Source organism: Lacerta agilis, chromosome 3 (assembly GCF_009819535.1).
Source record: "Lacerta agilis isolate rLacAgi1 chromosome 3, rLacAgi1.pri, whole genome shotgun sequence".
Classification (NCBI taxonomy): Eukaryota; Metazoa; Chordata; class Lepidosauria; order Squamata; family Lacertidae; genus Lacerta; species Lacerta agilis.
The window spans coordinates 90,445,207-90,464,830 of record NC_046314.1 but is presented as its reverse complement, the minus strand read 5'-3'; the positions used below and the strand labels follow the sequence as shown (position 1 = coordinate 90,464,830).

Here is a 19,624-nt window from a genome sequence, read left to right as displayed (position 1 = left end):
AGTGGCATCCAACCTCTGAAATCTCTCTCTCTCTCTCTCTCTCTCTCTCTCTCTCTCTCTCTCTCTGTGTGTGTGTGTGTGTGTGTGTCTGTGCATTTTAATGTATTTGTTTTGTACCTTAGTGTGTCTTGTTGGTTTGATATGTTTTGTACACCACCCTGAGGTAGTTTTGATAATGAAGGAAAGCATATAAGTGCTGCTGCTGCTGCTGATTTTATACCTGATAGAAGATAGCACACAAACCTTTATGTAAGCTCAAGCATTGATATCACTGCTCCACTGATCAGTGGGAAAGTACATTTGTGCCCACAGGAACTGGGCTAGAATGCTAGCAAAACCAAGAAATTTAAGTGACTAGTTTCTGCATGGGCACCATTTAAAGCAGGTGGCTTCCCCCCAAAGAATCATGGGAACTGTAGTTTGTTAAGGCTGGTGGGAAATGTACCTCTGTGAGGGGTAAACTACACTTTCCAGGATTCTCTGGGACAAATCTTATGCTTTATGATGTGTGCGCAGCCTCAGAGCATGTCCAACAGTGCACTTTTATGCAAGTTTACCCTAGTAAGTAATATTTAGGATTGCAACCCTTATTACTTACTGAACCACTTAGGCTATAACCTTAAACACATCTACTGTACTGGGATTAGACTCTGTTAGACACAATGTAACATACTTCTGCATAAACAGGAATTGGATTACACTACTTGTAATGTAAAACCAAGGTACTTTAAAGCTTAGAGGGTGTAGCAGTGCCTTTTTAGGATTCCCAGGCTAAACATCAGGAGCACTACAAATTACAAGAGTTATTTAAAGAAATTACATCTTATTTTAAGGTTCGAGACAGAAATACAGAGACAGAGAGTAAGCACAGATCACAACAGAAAGAAAGCTGAACTAAACATTGGCTTCAAAACAGTAACTTCTATCACCATGTTCCTGGAACGTACATAGTCATTTATAATGTGACTCAGCAGATTGCTCTGTCATAGTTCCAAGACGGCAGAGTGGGTGCAGTTTGGCTGGTAACCAGGTATGCTGAAAGAGCAGGTGAGAGATGAAAGTTTTGGATGGGTGATGGCCTAGGAACTACATTTGTACCTTGGAAGTCCAACAGAATCCATTCTGGAAGGCGATTCGAGTTCCAAAACCAAAGTGCAACTTCTGATTGGCTGCAGGAAGCTCCTGCAGCCGATCGGAAACCGCAGAAGCCGCATCGGACGTTTGACTTCCAAAAATAGTTCACAAACCAGAACAGTCACTTCCGGGTTTGCGGCATTCGGGAGCCAAAACATTCGAGGGTTAAGTTGTTCGAAAACCAAGGTACAACTGTACCTTTGCACCAACTTGGAGTTCCATGACAGAAGAAAGGCAGGATATAAACATAAGAAAATAAAAAATAAAATATGAACCAGGCTTCTCTTTTTTAAAAAGAAAACGGAAGCCAGGATGAGGCACATAATTGTAAACAAGTTCTAGACTTCATTTCTCAGGGATGTTCTGGGTCAGTTGTTTAGACTTCTAAAGAATGAACAATGTAAACTCATATTCTGCAGCTGGAATGTGGAATCTGTGGCTTTTCAAACACTGCTGGATTACAACTCCTATCATCCCTGACCACTGGCCATGCTGGCTGGGGCTGAAGGGGAAATGGAGTCTGACAACATTTGGAGGCAACAGGTTCCCCATCCCTGATGATTCAGGTGCAAAAGACATACATTTAACAGGAAAGAACTCAGAGCCCCATAATTTGCTTGCAGTATCAGAACTGAACTGAGCGCACAATCTTTCCACATAACTTTTTATTTATTTATTTCCGCAATGTATTTTTTATGGTGTTGGGGGAGTTATTTTGTCATTGCCATTTCTGAACTAGTGGGAGTCAGGAATCTTTGCTGCCCTACTGCAACTCATACCGAAATTTACCAGGAGATCCTGATCTACCATCTTTGCAGGGTAGTACACAATGAAGTGACACCACCCCACACCTTGAGTTAGAACTTGACCCATGGCACAGTCACAAAGAGGTTGATCTTGCTGTGAATAGGTTATCCTTCGGTGCAGCCAGTAAACGGTCCTCTGCTGCTTATTGCTCTCTCTGCAATTTTTGTAACACTAATTATGCATTCTTGAAAATAGGTGTACCTGGAAAGCGATTTCTTACCGAGAGAGACAACTGCAGATGAGACCCATTATCTTGCTGCTTTGCAAAATAGCTCTTTTCTTTCAGGCATTTATTATGAATGCCTCTATTTTTAAGCCTATCATTGGCTAATTATTTGCCAGAATAATTCCATCCTCTCCTTTAGCTACACTGCGCTCACTTAAAGTGCATGACTCACTAAGCTTTCCTCCTGGAGAATATAAATGGTAGAGTAGATGTTTTCATCAACCTCTCTCCTGTTGGGGGGAAAATATGTTTATGTTCATTGTTATTTTCTTTAATTTCCTGCCACAGGTCCCCAAACAAAACAGAACAAAAACCTTCTAAAAATATAGCTCCCTGTCAAAAGGACAGCTATTATTAACAAGGAATTGTCACCAACCTCACCTTATCTTGTGCTGTGTTAACTGTTAAGGTTTTCACCATGAGCATTATTAAGTTGGACTCTTAAGAATTACATTTCTATATCTGAGATTTAACTAGAGACTATTTGCTTTAATAGATTTGTATCTCAGGCAAATAAAAGGAATGTACTCTAGCTGTGTACTACTCCTTTTTAAGATCAATTTTTTTTTGTGATTTCAAGAGGCACTTAGCCAAGGCAAACTGAAGGTCAACCGCAGATGAACCAAAAGGCTGGTATACTGCAAGCAGAAGGGAGGTATTTGCTATGCCCACACCAGTAATTATTGCAATTAGGAATCTTTCTGTTCTTCTCTCCTGTGGTTTTGAGCTTGGTAGAATCACCTTTATGCTAACTGGACTCTGGCTGAGACCCAGAACCAAATATTTACAGTGGCCAACCAGATGCCTATGAGAAGCCCACAAGCAGGACATGAGCAGAACAGGACTCACCTGTTTATAATCCCCAGCAACTGGTATTTAGAGACACATCATTGATATAGTAGTCATTGATAGCCTTATCTTCCATGAATCTTAGACAAGGATGCTGGACTAGTTAGGCTTTTGGCCTGGTCCTGGAAGGTTCTTAAATTCTTAGAAACATAAAAGAAACACTAAAGTGCTGGTGACCTTGGTGAGAGATGATAGTACTTCACATTTCTGAAAGGCTGTCACACAAAGAGCCAACAACCGTTAGCTGTCAAGTTGTAATGCGATTCAGTATGTTGCCTAAAGTTTGACACCTCCTGTGTTCAGGATCCCCACCCCACATCCCACCCGGTTCCAGTGAATGCTAAGGCTAAAAATGCCCACACACCTTTAGCTACTCCATTAAGTGCTATGTTTTTAAAAACTACTTGCAGTGATTGGTTGAACAATGGATTTCTGTTTATATGCCTGGCAACATGCATGCTTGCAATGGCATCAATACTGCAAGAAATGTGCATTACAAGGGTCTCCCATTTGCTGGATTCATACTTGTCTGCAGTGCAGAAGCAAGTCACAATACCAGCAGTCACCATCTCCACAGTGAGAGAAGCAGAGTATACAGGTAGACGCATTGAAGGCATCTTGCTGAAGGGCCCATCAAAACCTGAAGCCAATACCAATCTTTCTCCCCATGATAGAACCTGCAGCCCCCTTAGCACCAGTCAGATATGTGAGCCAGAGGAAGAGCAGGAGATGCTAGGGATTGAACCTGGAATCTTCTACATGCAAGGCAGAGGCTCTACTACTAAGCTATGGCCCTTCCCATCCTCACAACTCAAGGAAACAGGATGGAGTTTGCTAAATGCCTTTTATTTCAAAGCAGCAATAGTTTCCCCACGTTTCATCAGTCAGGAGGAAGGTGACCCAGACAAATCCTTGGCTCTAGCTGCCTTTTGCTTTCATGTTCGCTATCAAGTCATGCACCTTCTTATTCAGAGCCCCTCCATGGACTCCCTTCTTGCCCATGAGAAAGATGAGCGCTTTGGCACCCTTCCCAATACAGATGGATCTGCTGTCGCCACCTTTGGTTCTCGTGTCCATCACAGCATCTTTCTCTACTAGCAAGTTGTCTCGGATTACGCTGCACTTCTTCCCTGCTATGGTGATCCCAGTCTGCAGGAATGCCTTTCTGTCCTGCCCAGTAATTATTCCTACTTCCTGGGGAGAGATGGCAGCCAGCAGGCCTCCTGGCTTCGAAGCCCAGACAGATTTGTTGTCAGAATGTCCCACGATCGCTACATCTTCAATGTTTTTGTCCTTCAGGACTGTATTGATGTAGGCTTTCCAGTCTCCCATCCTGCTTTGGCTCTCACAATTCTTCTTTGACAAATGTTTTGCCTTTTCTTTGTCTCAGGACTGGATTGTTTTCCAGCTAATGGTAAAATATTTTTTAAAGTACATATATAAATATATACATTCATCAATTTAAAAAAATGTATCCACTACTTTAAAAAACAACAACACCTGACTCCAACATTAGTTTACAGCAATATCAGGCAGAAAGTTAAAATGCATCCCCAGTGTTGAAGGCTTGAAGCAATGATTCTTCAACATCAACTTCCTTGGACTGGTCATGTTGTGCGGATGCCTGATTATCATCTTCCAAAGCAACTACTCTATTCCAAACTTAAAAATGGAAAGTGTAATCGTGGTCAGCAAAAGAGATTTAAAGACTGTCTCAAGGCAAATTTTAAAAAATGTAGTATAAACACCGACAACTGGGAAACACTGGCCTGCGAGCGCTCCAATTGGAGAACAGCCTTTACCAAAGGTGTCATGGACTTTGAAGACACTCGAACTCGGAACGCAAGGGAGAAATGTGCTAAGAGGAAGGCACACTGGGCAAATCCACACCGTGATCAACTCCCGCCCAGGAACCAATGTCCCCACTGTGGAAGGGCGTGTGGGTCCAGAATTGGCCTCCAAAGTCACTTACAGACTCATTGTTAAAACAGTGTTTATAGAAGACAATCTTACTGGGCTACAAGTGATCGCCAAAGAAAGAAGAAGAAGAAAGCAAACCATACTCCTTTGCCACTGGGTATGGTGTTGAATGGGGTGCATTGTCACTCTACCCAGCTCTGCTAGGCTCCAGGCTAGTGCAGAAATTTGCCTGCTCTCCACCTTCCATGCCCTGGCTGGCATGTGCAGCAGAGCTGCAGATGCACTGCTCCATTAAGTCCTGCTGGGCAGCGGCTGGAGTTAGGGGTTGCACTCCTAAACAGCTTTCCGCAATGTGGTGTGCTCCAGATGTTGTTGCACTCCAACTGCCATCAGCCTCAGCAAAGGATGGTCAATGGCTAGGAGCGATGGAAGGTGTTGTCCAACAAAAATTTGGAATGCACCTGGTTGGGGGGTTAGTGCACTAAAACAAATGAATAATAAAAACAGCATACCAAAAACAATTTTAAAAATCCCAAAGAGTACTTAAAATCTTAAGTGGTTAAATGGTTTTTGCCTGGCACCTAAAAACTGGAAGCAGGGAAGCTTCTTTAGAAAGGGCACTTTATAATGGGATGCACAGTCAAAAAAAGTTTGCTCTCTGGTTAAGATCTGCCTCTCCTCTAATGGATGAGGCTTTAGGGAACAGCATCAGCAGATGACCTTAGAATAAAGGCAGGTCAATATGAGAGTAGGTACACCTTCAAGTATTTGAGTCCCAGGTTGTGTAGAGCTTGGAAAAAGACTAGTGAAGCTTAAAAATGAATGTAAAAAATTGAGAAATGGGATCTGGACAAACTGTACCAGTAAAATTATAGCATCTGTATTCTGAACAAAAGCTCCAAAGGTCTGTGAAGGCAGCCCACATATGGCACAATGAAATAATTCAGCTGAGAGTTTACCAAAGCATGGGCAACCTTTGCAAAACTGTCCAGCGGTGGTTACAGCTGGTGAGTCAGTCTTGGCTGGTAAAATTCACTCCATGCCACACAGGGTGACATGGGTCTCTAAAGACAGAGCGAAGACCCCACCCCCACCCCAAACTGTGAACTTGCTCTTTCTGAAGCAGTGTGCAAGCCTTTCCAGATCTAGCTGAATACAATATCCCCAAACATGAGAACCATCCACCCTCAGTACCTCTGTAACATCAGCCTGTGGGGTACTGATGAAATGGTGCAAATTGAGATGAAAGCCTGGAAGGAATTGAGATAAGGACTTGAAACCAAGCCCAAGCCTGAGGTTCCAGCTCAAGATCCTGGGCTCGTTGGGAGTTCAGGATCAAGGCTCTGGACACCTCAAAGCTCAGATGTCAGGAAAGTTAATCAAATACCACCCTTGCTTAGCCAGCCAAAGGCAGTTTGAGCTCACAAACCAATTGTTTATGTGTTTATGCTCCAACTGTTGCCAAGGAATCCACTGTGATGTCAGAAGTATCTGTAACTGCAGTTGGTCACCCATTATGACCTCATACCACTCCTAAAGTAGAATTTTCTCTACCCTCCATTATGTGATTGGAAATAAATAAAAATATATTTTCTTTCCGCCCTTAAGTCTCCTTAATGAAGCTGATTTGCTGTAGGTTCAGGACAGAGGAAGGGGGAGGATTTCACACCATATACAATTACACTTTTGTGTGCTTCTGGATGGGGACTTTATATTGCAAATGGATCATTCAAATCAGATTTTCCTGTGTGTGCATTTGGCACATTAGAAACTACCCACCCACTAAAAGAAGGAACTAACAAACTTCAACACCAGCAGTGACTGCAGAGATTTAACAGGCTCTGTTGCCATATTGGTTTGTCTGCTGTAGGGGCAAAAGCTAGGTAAAAGAAAAAGATAGGGCTGGCATTTTGATGATGATGACATCATGTGGATGCTTGGGGTGGGACTTGCAGATATGAGCAGTGCTGATACCACACCTTATCTGGAAGGGCCATTCAGAGAACTGGGAGTGCTGCATCAATATTTTGATCATGAGCTGAGCATTCAGATGCACTGGGGAAGATGTGTTGCTCAGCCAAGCACTTTCTTTGCATGCAGAAGAATACTGGTTCAATCCACAGCAACTGCAAGTAGGACTGGGAAAGACTCCTGCCTGAAACCCTAGAGAGCAACTGCCAGTCAGAGTAGGCAACACTGAGTAAGATGAACCAATAGTATGACTTGATATAAGGCAAAACAAAATAAAAAATAAAATCCTTCCCAGTAGCACTTTAGAGACCAACTAAGTTTGTTCTTGGTATGAGCTTTCATGTGCATGCACACTTCTTCAGATAATCCAATGTTCTTACCCAGCTGGCACAGTCGGAATCAGAATGCTACACTTATTGAATCTAGATGGTACTTGGCCTGACCCACTGAAGCTGTTCTAATATTATTTGAAAAATGAACGAGAAGGTGGCATTTAATATACATGAATTGAACCAAACCTGGCTAAATCTCAGTGCTGAGACAAATTATGTTTTTAGGCCATTTCATCAATGTAAACTGCATTATGCATATTGAAAACTTGGCTAGCTGAGGAAAATAATTCAAATAGTTGATATTTTATTTAAACCTTGCCCCAGTTGCTCAATGCTGCTTGCAGCATTATGAAATCAATTTTCCTGATTTAGAAGTTAGGATCTAATCTAACTTTGTCTTGCAGAGTAGTCCAAATAAAGGCTCTGACAAGCTGGATTTTCAACATTCTTGAGTGAGGGAGCCAAACTGCCTTTAAGGATTATGCACTATAAGGATAGCATTCAACATACTGCTCAAAGTTTTGCAATAGAACTTAGTTTGTGAGCAGACATTTTAATGAAATCATACATTCTAACCTTATTGGCCTTATGCATATGTGGGGCTCTTTAGGTAGTTATGTGCATACTTCATCCACTTCAAATGCTGAAGTGAATCAGGTGTGGGGAACCTTTGGCCCTCCAGATGTTGCTGGACTACAACTCCTATCTGCTCCAGTAAGCATGATCAATGGGAAGAGTGGGAGACCAGGGTCCTTGTTCTACTTGGCCATGAAGCTCACTGGGTCACCTTGGGCCAATCTCTCTCTCTCTGCCTAACCTGCTTCACAGGGTTGTTGTAAGGATACAATGGAGAGGGGAGGGGAGAAACTAGGTCTGCCACCTTGAGCACTTTGGAGGAAAGGTGGGGTACAAATAAATGAGCTATAGTACCTGAGGTGAGCCACAATATGGTGCTCCCCCTTGCCAGGGAAGAAGGGGGAAGTGAAAATATCCATCAGAAATAGGGAGGGCAATAAAATGGCGGGATGTGGGAAGGGGCCTACTCTGAATCACTGTGTCCGAGTGCTGAGCCCAGGAGACCCCGCCACTTCCTCCCTGAGGTGGAAGGAAGCCAGCAGTGCCTCCTATTCGCTGAGAGGCTGTTGTGGAGACTTTGAGGGGGGTGTGCCGAGGAGGTGGCAGATTCAGCCTCCAAGTAGCGCAACGCCAAGGCGGCAGCGGCAGCGGCAGCGGCTGGAGATATCTTATTTAGAGACCAGATATGACGCCTGTGTTGATACTGCCGCCTGAGGCAGTTGCCTCACCTTGCTTCATGGGTGGGCCGGCTCTAGACTGTAGTTCAGCCATAGCTGGAGGGTCAGAGATTTCCGCCCAAACGCCGCTCTTCCCGCGCCGCGGCCTCCAGTGGGGCTCGAGGGGCGGCGTCTCCTTTCCCTCCGCAGCAGCTGCGAAAGCGTCGAGGGAGCGGCCTGCTTCTCATATAAACTCGCGCCGGCCCCTCCACTGCGCATCTTCTCTCTCGCGCTGCTGCAGCCGCCACCGCCATGGCCGGCTCCGCTCTTCAGTCGCTGCCCAAGCCTCGTCCCGGCTGGCTTTTGGCGTCCGGCGCTCTGGCCGTCCTCGTCATGCTTGGGGCTGCCGCAGCCTGGCGCCGGCGGAGGCGCCTCCGTCCAGGGCGGCGGGAGCTCAAGCCGGTGGGAAGGGTCTCTGGCCTTTTCATCTACCCGGTCAAGTCCTGCCGCGGGGTGGCCGTGGAGCGGGCGGAGGTGACCGAGCTGGGCCTCCGCAGCGGGGACATGGGCGACAGGTGGGTGTGCAAGTCAGGAGGCGTCGGTTTTTCTTGCTTCTGTGGGTTCCCCACCCCAGCCACCCTTCTAACTTGCTTTCCTCCCAAACTTTTGGAGAAGCGTGTGGACAGGTGTTTTAAGAACACGTGCGTCAAATTTTTAGTTATCGAATTTAGATACCGCCCTTGATCCCAGGAACGTGCGCGTGTTTACTCAAACTAAGTGCATTTTGGCGCTTGCTCCCAGGTAAGTGTGCAAAGGATCGAAGTGTGCATTTCGATAGAGCTAACACCCTAGGCGAGCTTGCATAAGATTGTAGCTGTTTGGGCAAATCCTTTGCACATTTCCATGGGCATAGCCAGGATTTATGTTGCGGGGACAGGTTTCATGTTAGTGGGGGCTGAACCTCAGTTAAGTATTTTTATTGATTTAGGGGAGGCAGCTGCCCCCACTTGGCTATGCCCAGGCACACTTCCAGCTGAGAGTTAAACTCCACAGAAATATTCTAGTAGGCGGGCTTGCGGGATCTATTCCATTTATATACTGGAACCCTGAGTGCCACATTGGAGCCAGTTGTGAAGACACAGGTTACCATTAACAATTCCTGAGTAGCAGAACTGCAATGAGTTTATAGTCCTTCCACACAGAAGTCCAGCCCTATTGTAAAGTTGGAAGGGATCCCGACAGTCATCTAGTCCACCCCCCCACACACACAATGCAGGAATCTCAACTAAAGCATTCATTTGGCCATCTAACCTCTGCTTAAAAACCTCCAAGGAAGGAGAGACCACAATCTCCAGAGAGAGTCTGTTCCACTGTCAAACAACCCTTACTGTTCAGAAAGTTCTTCCTGATGTTTAGTTGGAATCTCCTTTCTTGTAACATTGAAACCCTTGGTTCAAGTCCTGCCCCCTCCAGAGCAGGAGAAAACAAGCTTGTTCCCTCTTCCACATAACAGCCATTCATATAAATTGCTTGATTCATAGTAAAAAGAAACCGCTCCAAGTGCGATAAAGGTTACAGCTGCCCGTGCCTGTTCTGGAAATAGGCTCTTTTAAAGAGAAGCACATGCCACAGTCAAAATACCTTGAAGGTGCCAAGTTAAGCTGAATCTCCTTTCACTCTACCCCACCCCACCCCAAAAACACACACTCCTGCCCCCATGGGCCTTTTGCAAGGAAACAAGGGCAGTGGCAGAAGGTGGAATATCATGGTATTTTTACCTGGTTGTGATTTGCAACTCATACTGTGAGTAGGGACTTAGCCCTTTGTTCTTTTCTTCAGAATGTAAGACCTTTTGAATCTTGACACTTTCCATCCTGACTTTCCACTTCTCCAGTTGTACAACTCAATACTTTATGCTGGCATCCCCTATTGTTGGTGTTTTGCTTTCTGTCAGGCTGCATCCTGTCCCTCCCGAAAGAGAAGTGAGGAGCTTTCTCTACTGTACTTACCATGCTCCTTGACCCTTAGGGTTTTTGCTTGGCTTGCTTCTTTTCCTTTTAACGGAGCTTTGGCAAACAGAAAACGTCAGAGGAAGCGATTCAAGACATGGCAATAAACATCATCACCTGCTATTTGCAACAGATGAAAGTGCTGTTGTTAGAGGGGCAGCTACAAGGGCCATTTCAAAAACTGTCAAGTGTATTCTTCCTCTTCTTTCAACTGCTTCACCTTTCAGTAGAGCAAAAAAGTATTGTGGCACCATGAAGACTAAAATGTATGTCTTAAGATTTTGTGGGCTACTGTCCATTTCCATCAGATGTATAAAGCCTTATCAGTTTTCAATTTTGGTCTGTTTCTAACTCAGGTGTTGGCTTGTAAAAACAGAAGATGGGCATACAGTGACCGCTCGTCAGGAGCCTCGGCTAGTACTGATTTCTGTCACCAGTGAAAATGGCTGTTTAACTCTGAGAGCTCCAGAAATGAAGGATCTTCGTATTCCTGTCCAACTATCGGTCAAAAACCCAGTGCAGAATTGCAGGTGCTTTAGACTTCCCTGTATGTCACTTCTTAGTTGTTGTACATCAGGGGTGGCCAACTCCCAAGAGACTGCGATCTACTCACAGTTTTAAAAACTGGCAGTGATCTACCCCCTTTGGGGGGGGGTTCAGCTTTATTTTCAGGGGGGTTCAGCTTTTTTTAGGAAGGAGGCAGCCCCATTTTGCGGGGGTTCAGGTCTAAGTTGTTGAGGTTTTTCAGGGGGGAGGTAAAATGTTGAGCTTTTTTAAGGGGAGCCACAGTTGTTCAGCTTCTTTGGGGGGAGCCAATGATCTACCAGTGATCTACCACAGACGTCCAAGGATCTACCAGTAGATCTACCTGTTGGATATGCCTGTTGTACATAATTCTTAATATTCCCTTCCCCTCCAAGCTACAGCAATAAAAAAGGTAAAGGGACCCCTGACCATTAGGTCCAGTCGTGTCCGACTCTGGGGTTGCGGTGCTCATCTCGCGTTACTGGCATAGAGTTGGCTAAAAAGGCAATCCTCCATTCTAAAAAATCTTGACAATATCCGAAAGGGGACACCAGTGAATGACATTGATTTTTGTCAACAAAAAAATCCCTTCCAGTAGCAACTTAGAGACCAACTAAGTTTGTTCTTGGTATGAGCTTTCGTGTGTATGCACACTTCTTCAGATACCTGAAGAATGTGTCTGAAGAAGTGTGCATGCACACGAAAGCTCATACCAAGAACAAACTTAGTTGGTCTCCAAGGTGCTACTGGAAGGGATTTTTTGTTTGTTTGTTTTGGCTATGGCAGACCAACACGGCTACCTACCTGTAATTTATTTTTGTGTGTGCGATGCAACTGATTTTCAAGTTTTGAGCCTTATTGTCCATTCTGAAGAGTTACCACAAACTATGCTTCTGTATGTAGAGGTTCTCTATATTTGACCCTAAACTGCTTTAGGAAGAGTAGTTTTTGAACATGTGAACTCCTTGGCTTTGTGTATGTTTTCTCTAATAGGGCAAATGACAGGTATGGGTGGGGATTTCCATTTGAGAAAATTATTAGCTCCCCCCCCCTTCTCCAGCATTGTAGTATTAATTATTTTAATTACAGTTGTTAGGAAAGATAGTACTGTAGTACTGATGCCTCCCACAAATCTTGCAGGCTGTTTGGCTTTGATGTCCAAGGTAGAGACTGTGGAGAAGAAGCAGCTCAGTGGATCACAACCTTCCTGAAATCAGAACCATACCGTTTGGTTCAGTTTGAGCCGAACATGGTTCCTCGGAATTCAAAAGATATTATGAAACCTTTCCGACCCACTGATAAGGTTAGAAAACAACTTTGTAGTGATCTTTGGAGTGTGCCACCACTCATAGTTTTGTAGTGTGAATTTGCTTTTCAAAGGGTATATTCTTTGGTTTCATGAACAAACTTAGTTGGTCTCTAAGGTGCTACTGGAAGGAATTTTTTTTATTTTTTATTTTGTTTTGACTATGGCAGACCAACACAGCTACCTACCTGTATTTGGTTTCATGACTTTAACCAACCAATCTACTGTTCATTTAAGCTGAGTAGTAATGACCAATATAAATGGATTGCAGGCAAATAAGTTATATGTGCAGGTTGATTCTGGAAGCCCCCTAGTACAAGCTTAAAATACCTGTAACTGGATTTTAACTTCAATAGAGCATTGTTTGAACAATGGCATTTGATATAAGAAGTTTTTGTTGCTTTAGTTGGATGTTACGTTAACATTAACAGATCCTTTACATCCTTTGCTTATCCTTTAGCTGCTTTGAGACTCCTTCAGGTAGTGAAAAGCGGGATATCAAATCCAAACTCTTCTTCTTCCTCCTCCTCCTCCTCCTCCTCCTCCTCCTCCTCCTCTTCTTCTTCTTCTTCTTCTTCTTCTTCTTCTTCTTCTTCTTCTTCTTTCCCATTGTATTATCAAGTCTAAACTTGTTTTCCAAAGACCTGCTTGACCAAACTAGTGACCTCTGCCTTTGAAAAGCAAGTGGGAAATTCCTACATATTTGGTGGCTGTTGCGTTGAGGGATACTAAATAGATAAGTGTTGCTAGTTGTCAAACTTTCTTCAGAGATGAGCATAATTTTGATCACTTACAATGAAACTGCAAGCCATGAGCCTGATAGTCTCATTAGCTAAATGCTGCTCTCCTAGTTGTCATTCTCATTTTTAATTTGTATGCTGCCTTTCTACATAAGGCATAGAAAAGTGTAACAAAGATCGTATGTCCTGCAACAATCTGATTCAATACAAATAATTCATAATGAAAAATGTAAATATAAAAATAAGGAACTAAAGTAGGCCTGTTCCTGGGAAAGTAGTTGTTTATTAATTAAATAAATTTATAGACTCCTTCACAACGTAAAGCTATTGAAGCAGTGTACATGCTTAGAACAAAATAGAATATGGAAACATGTTCTGAAAACAATAAAATAAATTCAACTAACTTAAAAACCATAAAACAATTCACACCAGCTCTAGAAGCAGCACGACAATTTAATCAGAGATGAAATTGATTAAATGACATGAGTTACACCCCAGGGAAAGCCTTCCTAAACAAAAATGGTACACACCTTAAGTCCCTATTATACCTTTAAGTTTAGAGTCTTCTCAGTGCTGGCAGCTGCTTGTGGTGTCAGGCAAAGACCTTTTTATTCTCCCAAGCTTTTTATGTATTGTAACTTATTGTGTATTTTATTGTTTCTGTAAATCTCCCAAGAAGCCTTGTTAAAGGGTGGTAGGTACACAATTTTAAAATAAATAAAATGTTGGAACTTGTATACAGTGCTGTGGATTTTCTTGAAAAAAACCGAACTGCAAAGTTTTCCTATGCAAATTGGAAAAATTGGCATAAGGTAATTTGCATCAAAAAGTTTCAGTTTCTATTGGGAAATTATCCAGTGCCCTAGAGCAGTGAATGAGAACCTATCCCATGGGTCTAATGAAGCATGGTAGATCCCTCCCCATTTGGCCTATAGCAGGCAAAGGCAAACTCGGCCCTCCAGATGTTTTGGGACTACAATTCCCATCATCCATTGACCACTGGTCCTGTTACCTAGGGATCATGGGAGTTGTAGTCCCAAAACATCTGGAGGGCCGACTTCGCCTATGCCTGGCCTACAGTATGGTTTGGTCCCAAACCACACACACCTGATGTCATGACAGGTAAACCCACAGAGCCAAATTAAAAAGGAGTGCACTTAGAGCGTACTCCTGATTATTTCTTTGAAGCTGAATTACCTGATGGGCAGCTCTGTCAAAAGCTTCCTGTGGGATGTTTGGGAATTCTGGATCCAGCCCCTTGGCTCCAGTTCCCTACCCTTGCCCTACAGAGTGACCTAGTTTAGCATGTTTGTTTACTGGGCTAAAGACTTTGGAACTGCTACTGTTGCCTAATACTTCTGCAGTTGCCATCAATTAATTGCTGCTATTGAACTTGTGAAACAGAAAACATTCTGTGCCATACCACTACTTGTACAGATATGTCTGCTTTGCGGCAGGCAACTCCAGTATTCTTGAGAGCCATTACATTTACTATCCACTATAAATAGTCTAAAAAAAAACCCACCATCACACAACATGTTTCCTTCACAAGGAGGAAAGGCTTTTTAATCATTTTCCAAGTAGCTACTGGCCAGGGCATTACATACAAATCCAACAGGCCCAATACTAAAACCGAAAAACCTTTGAGAACCATTTCCACTACACCTGTGGTCCAATATTTTATCCACACCTTCTGCTGTAAGCGGCCTTTAATGGTCATTACCAATTAAGGCTGGCCTTTTAAGCAAACATTTAAATCATTGGACTTTCTGATCCTTTTGTTTGTTTTCTTTTAAATTTGAGCTGATAATAGCTTTATTCTGCCTCTGCTAGGAGGAAAGTTGTTGGTTTTTAAATCACTGCATATGGGATGTTGTTTTTCCCTTTTTGTTCTGTAAGCAGCCCAGAGAATATCTGTTGATGGACAACCATGTACGTTTTAATTAATAAATAAAATGGCAATTGACCACTGCCAGATTAAATGCTGTCTTTCCTATGACAATCTCTCTCTCTCTATCTTTCTCTAGATTGCCTATCCTGACTGCAGCCCGGTTATGGTGCTTTCTGAAGCATCTTTAGAAGAATTAAATACCCGATTGGATAAGAAAGTTAGAATACACAACTTCAGACCAAACATTCTGGTCACAGGTTGCAGTTCTCATGAGGAGGTAATACATGGAATATCCCCCTCCCCAAACAACACCTTTCCACTTGTATATGTCAAAGAGATAATTATGTGACCTTCCATGAACATCTGAAGCCCACTATTGGGAAGCTTTTATTGTGTGGTGTTCTCTTGCGTTTTTGTATATTCTGTTGGAAGCCGCCCAGAGTGGCTGGGGCAACCTAGTCGGATGTGGGGAGGAGGTGTTACAAAACACCCCAAATTATTATTTTTACTCTGTCACTGCAGCAAAGTACTTTTGCATTTATAAGGGCACATGTTTATATATGCAAGCAGAACTCTTTAGTGCAGCCTTGGGCTCCTTTGGGAAGAAGGGCAAGATATAAATTTAATAAATGAATATAAAATACGTAATAAAACTCATTCTAAATGCAAAGCTTACAAACGACCTAATATTGTGAACACTATATTTCCATAGGATACCTGGGATGAGATAATCATTGGTGATGCAGAAATGAAAGGTGCAATGGGGTGCCCAAGGTGAGCAATTTTGGATTGCATCTGAAGAAGCAAGGAAGTACTTGAGGCTGCTGTTACCTCATTCTGTTTCTTCATTACAGGTGTATACTTACTACTGTTGATCCAGACACTGGCATCATGGACAGAAAAGAGCCTCTTGAAACCTTGAAAAGGTAACAAAAAATTTCTGAGTTCCTCCTCTGTCATCTGAGTAGGTAGACTAATGACTGTATGCAGCTCTCAAAATTTGATCATGTCTTGAAATCCTGGTTCTGTGGGAATTCTCTCTCTGTTTCAGTGAGGCAGTAACTTTTCCCAACTAGACTAAAAATAATACATTATTTGTTGAACCAACCATTCTGAATGCTTACTAATATGAAATCTGTCCACTGAACAGCTTTTAAGAGTGTAGTGTGCTCTGCTTTTTCTCTTTAATGTTCCTAATGATCTAATGGTAATAGCTGAACCAACGAGCGTTATAATAAACAACAAATTAATACTTGGAATGAAGCATACCAGCTGCTTTTCTGGTCAACATAGCATTCAGTAATGACAATAATAATAATAAGTTGTTATTGTAGGTGAGTATGATGGCATGCTTGTTTGGGATCAAGATGACTAGTGCAAGCCTCTACTCAGAAGTAACCCTCATTTAGTCCAGTGGTACCCATTCCCGGATAAATGTGCACAGAAATGCTGTGTGGTGGTGCAGCAGCAATAAAACTACTAGCACATTTGGAAAGCTAAGCAGGGTCTGGCATGGTTTCAAAGGGAACATGGTCTGGGTTTCCTGCCTTGCAGGGGGTTGGACTAGATGACCCTCCTGGTACCTCCCAGTTCTACATTTCTATTATTTGAGCTGAAATGCCCTAACACTTTGGCTCCAGCCTTATTTTTTAAAACTGGAAAGCGTCTTGTGGCACCTTAAAGACTAACATTTATTAGGGGTTGGACTAGATGATCCTCAGGGTCCCTTCCAACTCTGGTTCTGTGATTCAAAATATTAAAGAGCCTCTTAATTAAGTGTGCTTCATTTGCTATAATGTTTTTCACAATAGATCTGATTAATCAACAAATTTAGCCCTCTGATGTGTAAGTAAAACACTCGAAACAAAGTCCTGTTGACCTGAATGCAACCAGTTTCCATGCAACTAGCGTGCAATGGAATTCTGAGCAGGTTCTCTGTAACTTGGCTTCTCGCAGTGAGGGAACTGCCAGAAGGCCCTCAGCACTGGACCTCAGTGTCTGGGCAGAACAATGGGGGTGGAGACACTCCTTCAGGTATACTGGACTGAGGCCGTTTAGGGCTTTAAAGGTCAGCACCAACACTTTGAATTGTGCTCGGAAACGTACTGGGAGCCAATGTAGGTCTTTCAAGACCGGTGTTATGTGGTCTCGGTGGCCGCTCCCAGTCACCAGTCTAGCTGCCGCATTCTGGATCAGTTGTAGTTTCTGGGTCACCTTCAAAGGTAGTCCCACATAGAGCGCATTGCAGTAATCCAAGCCAGTGATAACTGGAGCATGCACCACTCTGGCGAGACAGTCTGCGGGCAGGTAGGGTCTCAGCCTGCGTACCAGATGGAGCTCATAAACAGTTGCCCTTGTCACAGAATTAACCTGCACCTCCATGGACAGTTGTGAGTCCAAAATGACTCCCAGGCTGCACACCTGGTCCTTCAGGGGCAGCTACCCCATTCAGGACCAGGGAGTCCTCCACACCAGCCTGCCCCCTGCCCCCCAAGAATAGTACCTCTGTATTGTCAGGATTCAACCTTAATCTGTTAGCCACCATCCATCCTCCAGCAGCCTCCAGACACTCACACAGGACCTTCACTGCCTTCCCTGGTTCTGATTTGAAAGAGGTAGAGCTGGGTATCATCCGCATACTGATGAACACCCAGCCCAAACCCCCAATGATCTCTCCCAGCAGCTGCATGTAGATGTTGAAAAGCATGGGGGAGAGGACAGAACCCTGAGGCACCCCACAAGTGAGAGCCCAGGGGTCAGAACACTCATCCACCACGACCACTTTCTGGACACGGCTCAGGAGGAAAGTGCAGAACCACTGTATAACAGTGCCCCCGGCCCCCAGCTCCTCTAGACATTCCAGAAGGATGTTATGATCGATTGTATCAAAAGCCACTGAGAGATCCAGCAGAACTAGGAAACAGCTCTCACCTTTGTCCCTAGCCCGCCAGAGATCATCAACCAGTGCAACCAAGGCAGTTTCAGTCCCATGATGAGGCCTGAATCCTGACTGGAAGGGATCCAAATGGTTCGCTTCTTCCAGGCGTGCCTGGAGTTGTTCAGCAACCACTCACTCAATCACCTTGCCCAAGAATGGAAGATTAGAGATTGGGCAATAGTTGACAATATTGGCTGGATCTAAAGATGGTTTTTTTAAGAAGTGGTTTAATAACAGTTTCTTTCAGTGGGTCTGGGAAGGCTCCCTCACAGAGAGAAGCATTCACCACCCCACGAACCCCATTGCCCAGCCCTTCCCGGCTAGCTTTTATAAGCCAGGATGGGCAAGGATCAAGGAGACAGGTGGTTGGTTTCACTCGTCCAAGCAGCCTGTCCATATCCTCAGAGGTAACAGTTTGGAATTGATCCCATGCAACTTGACTAGACAGGACTCTAGCACTCTCCCGCCCCTGCCCTGCTCCCACAGTGGAGTCTACCTCTTCCCGAATATGAGCGACTTTATCTGCAAAAAACTTTGCAAAATCATTAAGACCTATTGATTTCATCAGTGCTTGCTCTCTAGTAAGTATGCTAATTTGGCAGTGGTTTTGTCTCTCTGAGATGTCCTTTGCATCTACAGTGCTCCCAAAATGAGTTGTTACTAATTTGCCAATCATGAAAGTAACAAAGTGAAACTTTTTATATGTTTGGAAATCTTGTATTTCTATCAGCTTCTTACAAAAATGTTTTCTTAATCACTTAACTTGAAAACTAGCATATTTAACTATTTTGTGGGTGGCTTATTGTTCTCTAATCTTCTCTACAGTTACCGCCTGTGTGATCCTTCTGAACGGCATATATACAGAACACACCCTCTCTTTGGATGGTATTTCGGAATTGATAAAACAGGAACAATTCAAGTTGGAGATACTGTGTACAAGGCAATCTGATGGTGTAAATACATCCATCACAAAGGGAACTATTTTGTATGTTTTTCATGAAAACTCTGCCAAACATAATTGTTTGGGGGCCTTTTTTAATGAATCTTTTCTACCTTATATGCAACAATAATAAATGTGTGTTAAGACAAACCATGGGTTTATTTTTATTTGTTTTTATTAATTTTCCAAATTATTACAAATCATACCAAATTAAATTAAACTTAATAAAATTTCTTAAAACCAGGTTCCCCACTCATGTTCCAAACATATGATCATCATCATTTTCTCACATTGCCGCATCATTTCTATGTAGAGTCTAGCTGACATCCTTCACTTGCCTTTAAACTTTCTTTAGCTGCCCCCTTTTTTCACTTTACTAACAGCACCTCTGTTACATCTTATAAATAAGTAGGCCTAATCTGTTTCACCTGTGTAGTCCTTCAGCTATTCTTCTGGTCAACACAGCTTTCCATAATGACAATAATATGTTGTTTTTTTCACCTTAATAATATGCATTCAGTAATGATAATAATATGTTGTTATTGTAGGTGAGTCTGATGGCATGCTTGTTTAGGATCAAGATGACTAGTACTTGATTTATGAGAAAATATACCTTTTTTGAAAAGACATCTATCCATATTTTCCAAATTAAAAATATACTTTTATACTATTAAATACTGAAATGTTTACGTTTCTTTGATTGTCCTTGAAACTTCCTGCCACATTTGCCATCCTCTCCTGCCACACCCTTTGAGAACCACTGTGCTAAGCCAATGGTTTGGCTTCGCATTACATGCAAACTGA

At 43.1% G+C, this 19,624-nt stretch overlaps 2 protein-coding genes across 2 annotated transcripts; one reads left to right on the top strand and one right to left on the bottom strand.

Moving 5' to 3' along the window:
• Positions 1–3,841: 3,841 nt before the first annotated feature.
• Positions 3,842–6,375, bottom strand: PFN3 (profilin 3). Its single transcript, XM_033144738.1, has 2 exons — positions 6,131–6,375; positions 3,842–4,424 (listed from the first exon to the last, which is right to left on the bottom strand). Exon 2 carries the CDS (start codon positions 4,346–4,348, stop codon positions 3,935–3,937), a length of 414 nt encoding a protein of 137 aa, XP_033000629.1. The 5' UTR covers positions 4,349–4,424; positions 6,131–6,375; the 3' UTR covers positions 3,842–3,934.
• A 2,358-nt stretch (positions 6,376–8,733) lies between these two features.
• Positions 8,734–18,970, top strand: LOC117044204 (mitochondrial amidoxime reducing component 2-like). Its single transcript, XM_033144736.1, has 7 exons — positions 8,734–9,046; positions 10,837–11,010; positions 12,146–12,308; positions 15,079–15,219; positions 15,655–15,716; positions 15,797–15,868; positions 18,706–18,970. Exons 1-7 carry the CDS (start codon positions 8,784–8,786, stop codon positions 18,827–18,829), a joined length of 999 nt encoding a protein of 332 aa, XP_033000627.1. The 5' UTR covers positions 8,734–8,783; the 3' UTR covers positions 18,830–18,970.
• Positions 18,971–19,624: the final 654 nt, after the last annotated feature.

Excerpts from the sequence above, each read along its gene's own strand:
- PFN3 (XM_033144738.1), bottom strand. The coding sequence starts at position 4,348 with ATGGGAGACTGGAAAGCCTACATCAATACAGTCCTGAAGGACAAAAAC.
- LOC117044204 (XM_033144736.1), top strand. The coding sequence starts at position 8,784 with ATGGCCGGCTCCGCTCTTCAGTCGCTGCCCAAGCCTCGTCCCGGCTGG. Across the intron at positions 12,309-15,078 it reads CTTTCCGACCCACTGATAAG|ATTGCCTATCCTGACTGCAG; the intron begins GTTAGAAAACAA and ends ATCTTTCTCTAG. Across the intron at positions 15,717-15,796 it reads GGTGCAATGGGGTGCCCAAG|GTGTATACTTACTACTGTTG; the intron begins GTGAGCAATTTT and ends TCTTCATTACAG.